The following is a 17,309-nucleotide window of genomic DNA, read 5'->3' as shown; positions in this document are numbered from 1 at the left end:
CCATTATTCTTCAATTCAGATTTGAAGAAAGGTTTATTAAAAGCTCTACCATGTGGGAATATCAATGAAGATATCTTTGAAGGGTGCTGGCTGGTTGAAATCAGGGCCTCTTCATGCAAGATCTTGAGGGGTTATCATAATTTTTTAAGGTTTTGCTGACTCTGTGCTCATGAGCTTCTTGGTGACAGACCTAAGCTAACTAAATCCATAGCAGACTGAAGTGTAAATACATGCCAAACTCTTCATTTGTAATATTAGTTATCCCTTTCCAGAGAGCATAATGACCTCTTTCTCTAAGCTGAAATAATATCATATATCTGCTTGGTAACTGCGGTGGTAGGGAAGAGAAGTAAAATATAAGAAGAATAGCAGTGATTATATAGAGCATTCAATGTGTCAAACTCTGCTTTAAGAACTTTACCAGAGTTCACTTCTCACAACAATCCTGTAAGGTAGTGGTTTACTTCTATTATTATTATTCCAATTTTACAGATAAGGAAACAGTGTGGCTACAAAGTATGATCTCTTAACCTCTACAGTATGGTCTGGGTGATGTTTTATTTGTGTATTGAGAGACCCCTCAAAACATCTCTTCATCAGAGCAGGAGCTCACCTCTCCAGGACCAGATAGATTGTGTACCCTGGGACCCACACTCCCCTGGACAGTGCTGAATGGACAATGACCTATCCCTGAACCCTATTCCTAAGATCACTTTCTATTCTCCTAAGACTATGTTTCTTTAGACCTGCTCATGCTTTTGATTGAGCTAAAATAAGGTCACTGATCTGGAGTCCTGTGAGTCTTGTCCCAGCCATCCTGAGTTGACTTAATGTGTCCAATCTTCATGCACTCAGTCACTCAATCGGTCACCCAGTCAGAAAATGTTAATGATGCTTTGTGTCAGACCCTTAGCTAGGCCCTGGGGAAACAAAAATTAATCAGACACATGTCCTACTTGGCACTCTGTCCACAGTTGTGTCTGTTGGTGTTGGAGGATAGGCCAGCTGCTGGATCCATCAGCAAGTCTACACCAGGTAACTACGTCCATGTATCATCTCCTGTAACCATCAGCCAATGATTTGTGCCCGTTCATTGAGTGATGGGAAAAAATAGGGTAAAAGAGCCACAGACCCCATGGCTTCAGGACTTGTTGTGGCTTTCTTTGCTTCTGTGGTCTTACTCAGGGGCCCTGTCCCAGCCTGTTACTTTGAGGAAAGCCCTTTTGACATCTTTGTTTCTGAGGCTGTAGATTATGGGGTTGAGAAAGGCAGAGATGACATTGTAGAACAAAGCTAGTTTCTTGTCCCGCTCTGGGGAGGCATTGGCCCCAGGGTTCATGTACATAAACATGGCAGGTCCACAGAACATGGTGACTACAGTGATGTGGGATGCACAGGTAGAAAAGGCCTTGAGTTGACCACGGGCTGAGCGGATTCTCAAGATGGTGGCAAAGATGCGAACGTAAGAGGCCAGAATGAAGGAAAGAGGTACCAGGAGAAGGATGAAGCCAAGGATGAAATCTACTTGGGCATTGAGGAATGTGTCTGCACAGGCCAGCTTCAGAACAGCAGGGACCTCACAGAAGAAGTGGTTGATCTCACTGGGGCCACAATAGGGCAGGCGCATTGTGAAGACAGTGTAGATTAGGGAACAGCTGACACCCCACAGTCCACAAAAGACCACCATTGCCCCACACAGCCATGGGCTCATGATAACCTTGTATCTGAGTGGGTAGCAGATGGCCACATATCTATCATAAGCCATGACAGAGAACAACCAGCCCTCGGTGATGCCCAACACCAGAAAGATGAACATTTGGGCCACACACCTAACATAGGAGATAGTTTTCTTTTGGCAGACCAGATGCACCAACATCTGGGGCACAGTGGTGGTGACATAGCTCATGTCCAGCATGGAAAGGACACTGAGGAAGAAGTACATGGGTGTGTGGAGGCGGGAGTCCAGGTGGATCAAGGTGACAATGAGCCCATTGCCCACAAGTGTCAAGAGGTAGAGGAAAAGGAAAATGGTGAAGAGAATTGCATTAATTTGGGAATCCCTGGAGAAGCCCAAAAGGATGAACTCAGACACAGAGCTGTGGTTCTCCCACAGCAAGTCCTGCATTCTTCTTCAGCTGCAAAACAAGAACAGGACCTATTAGTGGCCTAGCTTAGAATGCATATCCAGTTACCATGGCTATTCCATTGCTAGAAAAGCCAGTGATTATTTAGGTCCTACTTGGGATTAATGTCAGTTCAGAGACTGAGATCTACCTGGAGTGAAGCTAAGTTTGGGAGAGGGAGGAAAATATTCATGGAATATTCAGTTTCTCAGGCCAAAATCTCTCAGAATCCCCAACATCTCATTTCCTTCTCTTCCATCAGCTCCAGCAAGGCCATTTCCTTCTCTCTCCTTCAGAAACTCAATGCATATAGTGCATTGCTTGGGGCCCTTCTTCCCAGTCCTGGCTGCAGAGTAGGATGATGAAGATTTGTCTCTGAAAATAAGTATATGGAACCCTCTCCTCTGGTGCCTCAAACTTTTCATCACTACAGAGAAACAGACAGGGTAAGTTAGAAATGTGGAAAAGATATATGGCTCCATAAACAAGAAAAGCTCTTAGAAAATTTCACCTAGGCCTATATTTCTTGACTCTTGAGCCACTGGAAGGTTTATCATATCTGATTTCATTTCAGATGAAGTTGTTTGCCAACTCTGCCTCTTCCTGGTCTTACTCACGCCTAAAGGGAAGAGTCTTCCTGCTTGACTCTAAAAGTTGACTATTTAAGGCAGAACTAGCTGTCTTCTTTACTTAAACACACCTGGGACATCTCTGAATCCCTCCAGCCTGGTAAGACTATCTCTTCCAATAGTATTCCTATCCCTTTAGAGTCTTTTTCTCTCTTTGAGACTTATGACTGTCAGAGAGCCCAGGATAAAGATTGTGCCTGGGTTTAGTTTATACCTTCAAAGATGAAGGCTGATTCCCTTGTTCATGGTGCCATAGGAGTAGTGTTTTCCAGTGGAGAAGCATAGGATTTGGAATCAGAACATCTGAGTTGAAATCTCAGTACTTCTAGTGTGTACATGGGGAGCCAGACAGACTCACAGCCAAATTATATCAGATATACAAAGAAGAACTGGTACCAATCCTGTTGAAACTGTTAAAAAATTAGGGAGGACGGAATCCTCACTAACACATTCTACAAAGCCAGTATCACCCTGATACCAAAGCCAGCCAAAGACACACACAAAAATAGAAAACTACAGGCCAGTATCCCTGATGAACATAGAAGCAAAAGCATCAATAAAATACTAACAAAGCAAATCCAACAGCACATCAAAAAGATAATACAGCGTGATCAAGTGGGTTTTATTCCAGGAATACAAGGATGGTTCAATATACCCAAATTAATAAATGTGATTCACCACATAAACAGAATTAAAAACAAAAACAACTTGATCATATCAATAGATGCAGAAGAAGTATTTGATAAAGTCCAGCATCCCTTCATGATAAAAAGCCTCAAAAAACTAGGCATAGAAGAAACATACTTCAAAATAATAAAAGCCATATATGATAAACTCATAGCCAACATCATACTAAATGGGGAAAAGTTGAAAGCATTCCACCTAAGAACTGGAACAAGACAAGGATGTCCTTTTTCACCACTCCTATTCAACTAGAAGTCCTAGCTAAAAAGTCTTAGCTAGAGCAATCAGATAATAGAAAGACATAAAAGGCATCCAAATTGGAAAAAGTGAAGTCAAATTATCTCTTTTTGCTGATGATATGATCTTATGCCTAAAAACCCCTAAAGACTATTCCAAAAGACTCCTAGATTTGATAAGTGACTTCAGTAAAGTTTCAGGATACAAAATCAACATACATAAATCAGTAGCATTTCTATACACCAATAACAATCAAGCAGAGAACCAAATCACAAACTCAATTTCATTTACAATAGCTCTAAAAAAACAAACACCAAGGAATACATTTAATCAAGGAACTGAGAGATCTCTACAAGAAAAACTACAAAATTCTGATTAAATAAATCATAGATGACACCGACAAATGGAAAAGCACCCCATGCTCATGGATTGGAAGAATCAATATTATTAAAATGACCATACTGCCCACAACAATCTACAGATTCATTGCAATTTCTATCAAATTACCAATGTCATTTTTCCAAGATTTAGAAAAAACAATTCTAAAATTCACCAAAAAGAACCAAAAAAAAAAAAAAAAAAGAGCCCAAGTAGTCAAAGCAATCCTAAGCAAAAAGAACAAAGCAAAGAGGCATCATATTACTCAACTTTAAATTATACCACAAGGCTATAGTGACCAAAATAGCATGGTACTGGTATAAAAATAGACAAATAGATCCTTGGAACAGAATAGAGAACCCAGAAATAAAGCCACATACCTATAACCAACTGATCTTTGACAAAGTCAACAAAAATATACAGTGGGGAAAGACACCATATTCAATAAATGGTGCTGGGAAAATTGGATAGCCACACGTAGAAGAATGAAACTTGACCCATGTCTCTTACCACATACAAAAATTAACTCAAGATGGATTAAAGACTTACATTTAGACCTGAAACAATAAAAATACTAGCAGAAAATCTAGGAATAACTCTTCTGAACATTGGCCTAGGCAAAGAATTTATGACTAAGAGGTCCAAAACAAATACAACAAAAGCAAAAATAGATAAATGGGAATTAATCAAACTAAAAAGTTCTACACAGCAAAAGAAATAATCAACAGAGTAAACAGAAAACTTATAGAATGAGAGAAAATATTTATAAGCGGCATTTGACAAAGGAGTAATATCCAGAACCTACAAAGAACTCAAACAGGTCAACAAATAACCCCATCAAAAAGTGGGCAAAGGACATAAACAGACATTTTCAAAAGAAGACATATAAGTGGCCAAGAAACATATGAAAAAATGCTCAACATCACTAATCATCAGGGAAATTCAAATTAAAACCATAATGAAATAACTATCTTATACCAGTCAGAATGGCTATTATTAAAAAATCAAAAAAACAACAGATGTTGATGAGGATGTGGAAAGAAGGGAGTATTTATACACCGCTGGTGAGAATATAAATGAATATGAGCTCTATGGAAAACAGTATGGAGATTTCTCAAAGAGCTAACAATAGATCTACCATTTGATCCAGCAATCCCACGACTGAAATGAAAACAAATCATCATATCAAAAAGACACTTGCACTTGTATGTTTATTGCAACACTATTCACAATAGCAAAGTCATGGAATCAAATTACATATCCATCAACAGATGATTGGATAAAGAAAATGTGATATATACACAGACACACACACACACATACACCATGGAAAACTCTGTAGACATAAAAAAGAATGAAATCCTGTCTTATGCAGCAACATGGATGGAACTGGAAGCCATTATTCTCATAACTCAGAAACAGAAAGTGAAATACTGCATGTTCTCACTTATAAGCAGGAGCTAAACAATGGGCACACATGGACATATAGAGCTGAATAATAGACATTGGCGACACCAAAAGGTGGGATGGTGGGAGGTGGGTGAGAGATGAAAAGTTATCTGTTGGGTATATACACTATTTGGGTGATGAGTACACTAAAAACCCAGACTTCACTGTTACGCACTATATCCATGTAACAAATCTGTACTTGTACCCTGTAAATTTATAAAAATAATATATATTTATTTAAAAAGAGTATTGTATACCTTTCAAAAGAGCATGAACTTGATCCTTTAGGCTGTGGCAAGACATCGATGAGTTTCGAGCAGATGAGTCTTAATTTGTCAGGCTTAGGTTTTAGAAACATACTATTTGGGTGGAAGTTAGGAGAAGGTATTAGAAGACCAGTTAAGGGATATGGGGAAAAGGCAGAAGGCAGCTAGTGTTCTCTTGCATGAAGAAGAGAATAGAGATTAGAGAGAGGTGTGGGAAATTGAATCAATAATACATGGTAACTGAGGGGTATAGAAGGTGAGAAAGGGAGGAAACAATGAGCTTGAGATTTCAGGCTTGGGAGACTAGGTTGCATTAATGACATTCTACAAGGTAGAACCAGGCCAGGTGCAGTGGCTCACACCTGTAATCCTAGCACTTTGGGAGGCTGAGGCAGGAGGATTGCTTGAGCTCAGGAGTTCAAGATCAGCCTCTACTAAAAATAGAAAAATTAGCCAGGCATGGTGGCATGCACCTGTAGTCCCAGCTACTCAGGAGGCTGAGGTAGGAGGATCACTTGAGGAGTTTGAGGTTGCAGTGAGCTATGATGACACCATTGCACCACTCTACTTGGGGTGACAGAGTAAGACTCTGTCTCAAAAACAAAGTCAAAAACAAAAACAAAACCAAACAAGATAGAGCCTAGGTAGAGGTAGAGACAGGTAGGGCAGAAAATGGTAGGGAGGTAAGGATTAATTCTGTTACAGACATACAGAGTTTGAAACATGGGACATCCTCTTGAGGATCTGCCTGTCAGAGAGTTGGACAGATAGCTTTGGTGCTCAGGAAGTTAATCTAGGTGGAAGATCAAAACTTAGGTAGCACCGGCATTTGGAGGGTAATTAAGGCAGAGAATGGATGAGAACTCTCTAGGAAAGAACAGAAGGTATAACGATGCAGCTCAGGAGCATGAACATTGCAGAGATCCCCAGAGGCAGAGGTGGGGCTTGAGAAAGAGCATCCATGGAGGCAGGAGCGCGTGAGACACAAACCCAGGGTGTGGAGTCTCCCTGAGGGGGCTGCCCATGGTGCCAAGCACTGGAGACAGGGCCAGGGGACAGAGGAATAAAAACTGTCCAAAAATATAATAATAAATAAGTAATAATAGAACCAATAAGTGGCTTGGATGTGAGAAGTTTCTGTAATGAAGGCAGAAGTCAGACTGCAGTGGGTTCTGGGGAGTGAAGTGTACAGAGAAGGAGCGAGACGAGGAGATGTCAAGATCGGGACATGGGTGGAGAGTGTTTTTTGCTTTGGTTTTGTTTTTCCTAAGGTGGAGAAGAGTCTAGAATGTATATACACTGAGGGAAAGGAGCAAGGCCCCTAAGGAAGCATGTTGCAACAGGACTAAGTTCCAGCCATGAGAGGCACTGTGCAAGAGCAAGATGGAAGGGAAGCGGTAAGAACGGGGTGGACACTGAGCATTTACCTGTGACCACCAGAAAATTCAAGATCACATCCCCGCGGACCAGACAGTCTCATGGGTTCTCTCTTTACAACAGCTGTGAACACAGTGAAGAAGATCTGATTCAGGGGTTGAAAATCAGATTTCAGGTCTCAGCTAAGTAGAACAAGAGGCTGATGCCCACAACAAAAAGTGTTACAGGACAAACATAAAATCTGTCTCATCTCTTGGCTCAAAAAGCCAGCTGTACCAAGCTCAGATGGGGGCAGCAGTCTGCTGGGAAATAATTGAGAACTTAAACTGGGTCAGTGTAAAAAAACTTTTAAAAAGTCAATGTGAGGCTACATCCTTGAGAAAGGATCCCAGCAGGTCACAGGAGGTGGGATGGAACTGTCTGCAGTAGCCAGAGCACGTGTGGGGCATCCCTCTCACTTCTGGAGCCACATTTTAAGGAGAAGGTGAAAAACTTGAAACAGGCTACGAAGAAGGGTCTGGTCACCACATCATGTAAGAGTTGAAGGAAATAGAGATGTGTCCCCTGTAGAAGTGAACAGAGAGGGGCATTCTGGAAGGTGAGAACCAATTCTCTGAAAGTCTTTCAAGTGGAGGACAGATGAGCCTTGTTCTGGGTGGTCCCAAGAGGTTCAGTTGGGAGTTAAACCAAGAAGGTAGGTTTTGGCTTAATCTAACCAGCCTACACCAGTGAGGGCAGTTCACAAATAGGATCGACTGTCTGAGAAGGTAGTGAGCTTCCTGACCCTAAGAGAAAATCCAGAAAAAACTGGGCACCACATGATAAGGATGCATTGTGACCAGTGCTGCACATGGTGGGAGGAGGGCACAGAGGGCAAGGGGCAAAAGGAATAAACACTGTCCAAAAACATAAAACAATAAATACATAACGAAACTAATAAGTGGCTGGGATGTGAGAAGTTTCTGTGATGGAGGCCAAAGTCAGACTGCAGTGTGTTCTGAGGAGTGAACTGTGCAGAGAAAGAGTGAGGTGAGGAAATGTCTAGCTCAGGGCGTAGGTGGAGAGAGTGTTTCTTTTTGTTTGTCTGTTTTGTCTGTTTGTTTTTCTGTAGGGCTTCTGGTCCACTCCAGCTGGAAGAGTGGAGGATTTTGCCATCTCTCTGTCCTGTCATCTTCCAGTGTCACCCAGAGTTGAGGCCTGGACTATTGCAGTAGACTCTCAGTAGGTATCCCACTGTCATCCTGCTACAAAGTGACCAGAAGGTGGTGCAGAATGGAGAGAATGAGGAGAGGAGAGTGTAGAGGAGGAGAGAGATAGAAGGGCTAGGAATAGATGGACGAGGGGCTCCAAGCCCACTGTGACCTCCTTTCCAGCCATGCTAAGGCCTGGCCAGGGCTGTGCCTGGGAGGAATGCCAGGATGTGGGTATCCTGTTGGTTACTTGCCTCTCCTTCTCCAATGAGAGCATCATGCCCTTCCCAGATCTAACATCTCTTCCCAGCTTCCCTGAACCCTCCAACAGTCCTTTTCCCAAATCCCATAACTAGTCATCCCTGCTTTTATATCTCCTACCAGTCCCTGTATCCTCCATCCCAGTGTGCAAAGCCTGATGGTTGGGACGTAGAGGAGAGCCAGCTGCCTCAGCTGCACAGCAGCAGGCTTCGCCACCTTCCACTTCTCTCCCCCAGCTGAGAAACACACCCACAAGATAAATAAAGAGGGAGAAAGAGAGACAAAAAGACAGGCAGCTGCACAGAGAGAAATCAACAACTGAGCAGCACAGAGGTCAGGGAGAAGAGCCCAGGTCCAAAGTGCTTGATGTGGTGGAAAGGAGGGGGAGGCAGGTGGCGGCTGTCAGACAGGGACCGACAGATGGGGAGCAGCAGGCAGGGGAGCCCGGGTGCGGGGACTGCATGCCATAGGCCCCTGCCCCTGCCCCTGCCCTCCTCACCTGGCGCGGGCTCTGTGAGGGATAAGCCAGGAGGCTGCTGGGCCCTCCTTTAACAGTCTGCTCCTGGTCCTCGGGGAGCACAAAGCAGGCAGCTTCCTAATGAGCCATGTGTGCCTTGAGATCCGCCAGCCCCACAGTGGCCCTCCCAGGCCCTGAGCACACACACACTTTGCCTCCTCAGCCTGGCACTCATGCCTCCACACCCAGGCCCCCAACTCTCCCAACCCAGTGGCCCCTGCTCCCCACAGCCTCTCTGTTCTGCCTTGCAGTTCACAGGGGACAGACATGTGAGCACCAGTTGGAGTAAGTGCAAGGGGCCAGGGCTGGCCAGGCATGTCGGGAAGCCTTCCACACACCGTGAGGGACGAGTAGGGGTTTCCTAGGGGCAGCAGTCAGGGTAGGGCTCCTCTCCGCTTCAGCCGCCAGGGACACTCCACCCTCCCCACCATGCCCTCCTGGGTCCTGGCGTTGTGTCCTGACATCTTGTGGCCACAAAGGACTGTGACTTCCTGCAGGGAAGGGGATATTCCCCAAACAATGGTGGGATCCTTCACGGAATCTGGCTGAAGATGAAACAGCTGATGAATACTCCACATGGGAGCAAAGCCCTAGACAGCCAAAGACCTGAGATCAAATCCTGGCTCCTCCACTTACTCATGGTGGAATATTGGACAAGATACCAGCCTTCCTGTACCTCAGTTTCCTCATCAGTAAAATGGGGCAATAACAGTATAGAGTGGCTGTGGGGGTTAAATATGATCAGATATGAAAGAGATATGGTAAATATGCATATTTTATAGTTTATACTCGGCCTGACTTCCCAGTGTATGTCAGATAGTTGATCTTCTGTTTGTCTTTAACATGTGTTTTCATAATTAGACTCAGAGTGACCAGGGACCACAGCTTCTCCCTCTCAGCCATGTCCCTCTGCTCCTTGGATGGGGCAGGACACACAGCAGGTACTTCATAATGTGGTCAGAATCCATCCCAAGCATAACTGGGAGACATGCCTCTTGGATGACACGATGTGAGAAATCTGAAGTAGCCTTCTTTGATTTGAAATCACTGCCACTGAAGTCAAATACTAGTGCCACTCAGAGATGGAAAACATCTTGTTTTCAAGCTCTGGTTGGTGAAATTGCCTAGAGTGCTGGGCTGTGATAGATTCTGAGCCATATCAGAGCTGCCTGAGAAAGTCTGCCAGGACTGATCAGCAACGTCGCCCATGATCACTGGAGGGCGATTGTAGGTATCAGAATGGTGCTCCAAAAATCCCCATCAACTTTTCATCATTCTCTCTCTTATTAGCATGTTTGATTCAATTCAACCATCACCTACTGAAATCCACTCTGTATCCTGTTTTATGCATAAATGATACGTGGTCTGTGCCCTCCAGAAGCTTGTGGTCTAGTGAGGAGAAATGGTCAAAACACACCAGTGTACTGTGATGAGGCCCGTCCTGGGAGATGTCCATGGTACAGAGGTGGGAGCAGTGATTATTTCTGCCTGAGGTTAGGGAACATGAAGATTTGACACAGGGACCCTTGCCTTTAACTCTGGATAATGACTAGGAATTGGCCAGGCAGAAAAAAAGAAAGAGGGGCATTTCAAACAGAGAACAGAATGTACAGAGGCACAGGGAGTGCTGTGGGAACACGAAGAAGAAGAAGATTCTCATGGAGGTACTGAGGCAGACCTTCTAAAGGAGGGGACATCAACACTGAGACCCTAAAGGCCAAATGACTAGATTGGCTACTAGGGTTGAGACGGATGGCAAATTCAGACTAAAGCCAGTGTTACAGGTTGAATTGTGCCTCCCGAAAAGATCGGTTGGAGTCCTAATCCCTAGTACTTCAGAATGTGACCTTATTTGGAAATAAGGTCGTTGCAGATGTAATCGATTAAGATTAGGTCATAGTGGAGTGGAGTGGACCCTTAACCCAAAATGACTGATGTCTTTATAAGGAGAGGGAAGGTGATGTGAAGACAGGTGCACAAGGGGAACACCATGTGACAACAAAGACAGAGACTGGAGAGATGCAGCTGCAGATGAAGGACTGCCAAGGATCGCCACCCACCACTAGGAGGTGGGAAGAGGCAAGCAGGGATTCCCTTCTGCTGTTTTAAACATAAACATATCAAAGAGCCTACACACCTTGATATGTTATGGATATTCAAAAAGCATTTGATAAACTTAGCATATATTCCATTTGATAAAATTTGACTTCCATTAAAAATAGACCTTTTGGTATTTTGAAGTTCAACAATTCTTTGAAAAACCTGAGAAAGGAACAAATATTTGCATGTAGTTCTCCCTGCAGTGCCTCCCTCACATGGGCTTTCAGAGATGGCCTGCACCTGGCCATGTTGGTTCCGAGGGCTGTTGTAACAAAGTACTACAAATGGGCTTAAAACAAAGGGAATGTATTCTCTCACAGTTCTGGAGGCTAGAAGACTGAAATCAAAGTGCCATCAGGGCCATGCACCCTCTGAAACTGTGTGAACGTATGTTTTCATTTCTCTTGGGTATATACCTAAGAGAGCAATTGCTGGATCACGTGGTAACTCTATGTTCAACTTTTTGAGAAGCTGCCAATTGTTTTACAAGTGGTTGCACCATTTTCCATTCCCTGTAATGAATGAGGGTTCCAGTTTCTCCACATCCTTGTCAACACTTGGTATTGCCCATCTCTTTGATGGTAGTAATTCCAGTGCTTGTGATGTGGTATCTCATTATAGTTTTGATTTGCATTTCTTTGGTGGATAATGATATTGAGCATCTTTTCATGTGCTTGTTGACCATTTGTTTTTCTTCTTTAGAGAAATGACTATTCAAATCCTTTGCCCATTTTTAAATTGAATTATCTTTTTATTATTGAGTTATAATAGTTGCTCATGTATTCTGGATATTAGACCCTTACCAACCATATGATTTGTAATATTCTCTCTCATTCTTTGGATCAACTTTTCACTATTTATATAATAACTTTTAGAGCACAAAATTATTTTAATTTCAATGAAGTTCAATTTATCTATTTTTTTCTGTAGTTGTTTTTGATTAAGGTGTTATATTAAAGGGCTTATTTCTAGACTTTCAATTCTATTCTAATGATCTCACTGTATTAGTTTTGCAACTCTGCCATAGCTATATATGTTTGTTCCTGGACTTACAATTCTATTTCATTTATCTATATGTCTATGCTTGTGCCAATACCACAGTATAGATTAATATAGCTTTGTAATAAGTTTTGAAATTGAGAAGAGTGAGTCCTCTAACTTTGTTCTTTTTCAAGATTGTGTTGGCTATTCTGGATTTCTTGAATTCTGATGTGAATTTTAGAAACAGCTTGTCAGCTTCTTCCAAAAAGGTAACCAGAATTTTGATAGGGATGTGATGAATCTGTAGATATTTTTGGAGACTATTGCCATCTTAACAATGTTAAGACTCTTGATTCATGGACATGGGATATCTTTCTATTCTTTTAGGTTATCTTTAATTTCACTCAGTGATGTTTAATAGTTTTCAATGTTGAAGCCTTGTACTACTTTTGTTGAATTTATTCCTAGGTATTTTATTCTCTTTGATGCTATTAGAGTAAATGGAATTATTTTCTTAATTTTGAATTGTTTATTGTAGTGTATAGAAGAAATACAATTGATATTTGTATATTGATCGATCTTACATTCTGAAACCTTGATGAACTTGTTTATCAACTCTAATAGTTTTTTTGTGTGTATGGATTCCTTAGGATTTTTATACAGTTCAAACAGAGATATTTTTATGCCTGCATTAAAACCTCTAGTACAATGTTGAATAGCAGGGATGAGAGTGGATATTCTCACGGATTTCAGGACTTAGGGGGAAAGCTTTCCGTCTTTCATCAATGAATATGATGTTAGGTGTAAGTTTTTCATTGATACACTTCATTAGGTTGAGGGAATTCATTTTTATTCCTAAATTGTTGAAAGCCTTTATTATGAAAGTGTTTGATTCAGTGAAATGGTTTTTCTATATCCTTTTCAATAATCATAAGGCTTTTGCCTTTTATTATATCAACAAGGTGTTTATACTGATTAATTTTAAAATATTGAATCAACTTTCTATTTCTTGTATGAATCACCATTGGTTGTGGTGTATAATAATTTTATGTGTTGCTAGATTTCATTTTCTAGCATTTTGTTGAGGATTTTTGTATCTATGTTTATAAGAGATATCAGTCTGTAGTTGTCTTTTCTTGTAATGTCTTGGTATGGTTTTGGTATGAGAGTAATTTTGGTCTGAAAGAATAAATTGAGTACTACTTTTTTTTTTTTAAAGAATTTGAAAGGATTGGTGTTGATTCTTTAAATGTTTGTTAGAATTCACCAGTAAAGCCATCTGGTCTTAGACTTTTCTTTTAGGAAGTTTATAAATTACTATTTAAATATCTTTACATGAATAGGTACATTCAGAGCTTCTGTTTCTTTTTGAGTCAATTCTGATACTTTATGTCTTTCTAGAAATGTGCCCATATCTTCTAGGTTGATTTGTTGCCTTATAATTTTCTATAGTATTCCCTTATAATTCTTTTTATTTCTGTAAGGGCCATAGTAATGTCTTCTCTTTCACTCCAACTTTTTATATTTTAAGTCTTCTCTTTTCTTTTCTTCATCAGTCTAGCTAAAGGTTTGTTAATATTGTTGATCTTTTAAAGTAACCAACTTTTGATTTTGCGCATTTTCTCAAAAATTTTTCTATTCTCTATTTTATTTATTTCTACTCAAATCTTTGTTATTTCCTTTCTTTCTGCTTGCTTTCAGATTAGTTTGATTTTCTACCTTTCTTAAGGTGAAAGGTGAGGGTACTGATTTGAGATCTTTCTTCTTTTTTAAATATAGGCACTCACACATATAAATTTCCCTCTAAGCATCAGTTTTGCTGCATCCAATAAGTTTTGTATGTCACATTGCTGACTTTCCAGTTCTAGAATTTTTTATGTAGAATCTTTGTGCTGTATTATCAGTTTTGTTTTACATAGACAACTAGGTTACCTGCAGATAGGGACAATTTTACTTCTTCCTTTTCAGTCTCTTTTCTTGCATTATTGCACTGGCTAGGATTTCCAGTACTGTCTTAAATAGGAGTAGTAAGAGCAAACATCCTTATTTTAGTACTGATTTTAGGCAGAGAGCACTTAGTCTTTCATCACTATGTGTAATGTTACTGAGGTTTTTTGTAGCTGGTCTTTATCAGAGTGAGGAAGTTTCCTTCTATACCCAGTTTGCTGAGAAAGAGAGAGAGAGAGAGAGAGAGAGAGAGAGGGAAAGAGAGAGTGTCTGTGTGGGTGTGTGCGCCCATAATGAATGAGAGAAAGGATAGTCCAAGATGCATACATTTGAAATAGTCTTATGCAAATATATTTGAATGACATGTTAGCAGATCTTTTTATCAAAAAGATATAAGGCAAAGATGTGGGCTAGATCCTATATAAGATGTCTTCTAGCCTGATTTTCTATTTGTTTCTGAGGTCAGAGTTAAGTGCTTAGTTGATAGTGCTGAGAGTTCATGGGGAAGCAAAAATTTTCATCTGGTTTAAAAGTAGTTAAAAAATTTCCTTAAGAGATCTGTATGGGGCCTTTATTAATGAGTAAGGAGAAAGTTGGGGAGCAGGAGGAGAGGGCATTTCAGGTGGAATAGCCTATGCAAAGACCTGAGAAGTCAGGATGGGCCAGAGTAGAGGGATCACACTGAGAGGTGGGGAAATTGGGTGGGCCTGCTGTGGGTTTCTATTGCTTTGAGAGCTCTAAGAAAGAAGGCCCATGGCCAGGCACGGTGGCTCACGCCTGTAATCCTAGCACTTTGGGAGGCTGAGGTGGGAGGATCACTTGAGCTCAGGAGTTCTAGACCAGCCTGAGCAAGAGCAAGACCCTGTCTCTACAAAAAATAGAAAAATTAGCCAGGCATGGCAGAATGTTCCTGTAATCCCTGCTACTGGGGAGGCTGAGGCAGGAGGATCACTTGAGCCCAGGAGTTTGAGGTTGCTGTGAGCTATGATGATGCTACTACACTGTCACTGGGGCTACAGAGCAAGACTTGGTCTCCAAAAATAAATAAATAAATAAATAAATAAATAAATAAATAAATAAATAAATAAATAAATAAATAAATAGAAAGAAAGAAAGAAAATGAAAATGAAGAGGGCTCATTAGTTCCAGCAGATAAATGATCCTCACATGCTCTTTGTAATGAGCCCAGAACAATTTTCTCAACAAGCCCCCAAGAAACACAATCAGCATGTCTTGTTGACAATTCTATTTCTGTCTCCAGAAAATCAAGGCTGCTCTTTCTCTTGGGCTTGTCTCCTTAGGGGCTGTGGCCTTTAGGCTGTAAAGCCTAGCACTGGAGACTCTGCCCTCCTCAAAGTTCCATGTCACTCTTAGAACTTGTATTCATTGAAAGCTTGGGGAATGCTAAGAATTCTCTAAGCTGGCAATTCTCATAAATGTATCTTCTAGAGAAAGTGGCTAATGAGAAAAGCACACTCTTAGCATTTATTAGTCTTTTGGGTTGTCTTAACATTCAGATAATCCTTTGTTTTCAGGTAAAACTTCCTTCAAAGCAGTTAAGAGCAAGTGGAATATTTTGTTAATTGTCTCCTATCAGAAAACACGTAAAGAGTAACTAACTTAAAAGGTTCATTTTGTGTCACCATTTGCAAAGCAATTTAATATTTGTCTAAAGCTACAGTGGTTGAAATTTGATTTGCTTTAATAGTACTAGAAGTAGTTTAGTTCTTGGTTAATGTGGCATCTGATGTTGTGATTGTGTCTAATTTTGGGGTGTGTGTGTGTGTGTGTGTGTGTTGAAAACATGACTCTCTGGATATGCAATCAATTGCCACCATGAGTACCCCACCCACACCTTCTGATCTCACAATAAGCCTAATCTTAACATTTGAAGTTGACAAATACAAGTTATTCCTAATAATTTAATGAACATTTTCTAGGGTATTTATTTTGAAAGTAATGACTCTCTAACGATAATATATACAATTATTTAAGTTTTAAGTCCTGTTCCCATTTGAATTTAAAAATAATTTTATGGTATAGCTAGAGTCAGACTTGGTCATTATCTCCATTTTATGTACAGGAGGATGGAGCTCCACAGAGATTAGGTGTTTTTCCCAGGATCTCAAAAATTTAAGTCAAGTCTAAGGTTTGGGGCACTTCCCACTGTCCTCATATGGTCTCTCTGGTGGTGAAAGAAGTTTAAGAGTAAGTCAGTTGTGGAAACCAAAACACTCTCCTTGTAAATAAAAGTCTTCAGTTATTGGAAACCACCGCTGGGGTAGACACAATGGAAATAAAAGGGAAGCCCATGAAAGTGAAGTAGATCTGAAAGAAGATTTGGGGAAACTGCAAGCCAAGAATAGGGGTGGAGCTTGGAAAAATTACTCAAAAAACATTTATTGAGAAGTTAACATTCCATTGTACAATGCTATCATGTTAGGCTACAGAGCTGGAGAGGAAGATCTAAAGTACCCAACAGAGCACTAGACATCAGGGATCTCACCCTGCAGTTGTGCCTTATAATAATAATCCTGGCCTCTTATTTTCAACTTTTCAAGTCTTTTCAACTTTCCCCAATAGTATCCCATCCATTATCTCAGCTAAGCCTCAAAAATATTGATTGGCTACTTGATGTATGTCATTATATAACAGATAAGAGCCTAGGCTTTGGATCTATGCTACCGAGATTTAAATCTCAGCCGTGTAACTTTCTAGCTGGGTAACATTTGGCAAATTATTTAGTCTTCTCGTGACTCAGTTTCTTTATTTTTATAATGGAGATAAAATACCTACCTCTAGAGTTATTTTAAGAATTAAAATAAGTACACATAAAGCACTTAGACAGTGACTGTCACATAGAAATAGATCCATAAAGTTGACTATTCTTATTTAGGCACAATGACTATCATAAAACACATTTTACAGATATGGAAATTAAATCCCAGAGAAATTAGACAACTTTTCCAAAGACACAGAAGATCAATGACCTTGAACAAAGTTCTCTCTGAGTCCTTTCCTAATTTTTCCACCGGCAAATTAACGTGAAGGTGTTTTTTCTAAGTACTTGCTCATCTTGGGAGTCCTCATTCACTCCAGTGACTTCAGTGAAGGTGTGGACAATGCAGAGAAGAGACAGAAGCACTGTAGAGATAGTCCTAGTCCATGAC

The 17,309-nt window shown here is 40.8% G+C and overlaps 1 protein-coding gene across 1 annotated transcript; it reads right to left on the bottom strand.

Moving 5' to 3' along the window:
* Positions 1-1,177: 1,177 nt before the first annotated feature.
* Positions 1,178-2,125, bottom strand: LOC123634261 (olfactory receptor 2A12-like). The gene has a single exon (XM_045545683.1). It carries the CDS (start codon positions 2,123-2,125, stop codon positions 1,178-1,180), a length of 948 nt encoding a protein of 315 aa, XP_045401639.1.
* Positions 2,126-17,309: the final 15,184 nt, after the last annotated feature.

The sequence above is a fragment of the Lemur catta genome, chromosome 3, assembly GCF_020740605.2.
Source record: "Lemur catta isolate mLemCat1 chromosome 3, mLemCat1.pri, whole genome shotgun sequence".
NCBI classification, from domain to species: domain Eukaryota; kingdom Metazoa; phylum Chordata; class Mammalia; order Primates; family Lemuridae; genus Lemur; species Lemur catta.
The sequence above is the reverse complement of the archived record's forward strand: the minus strand, read 5'-3'. Positions and strand labels throughout refer to the sequence as shown.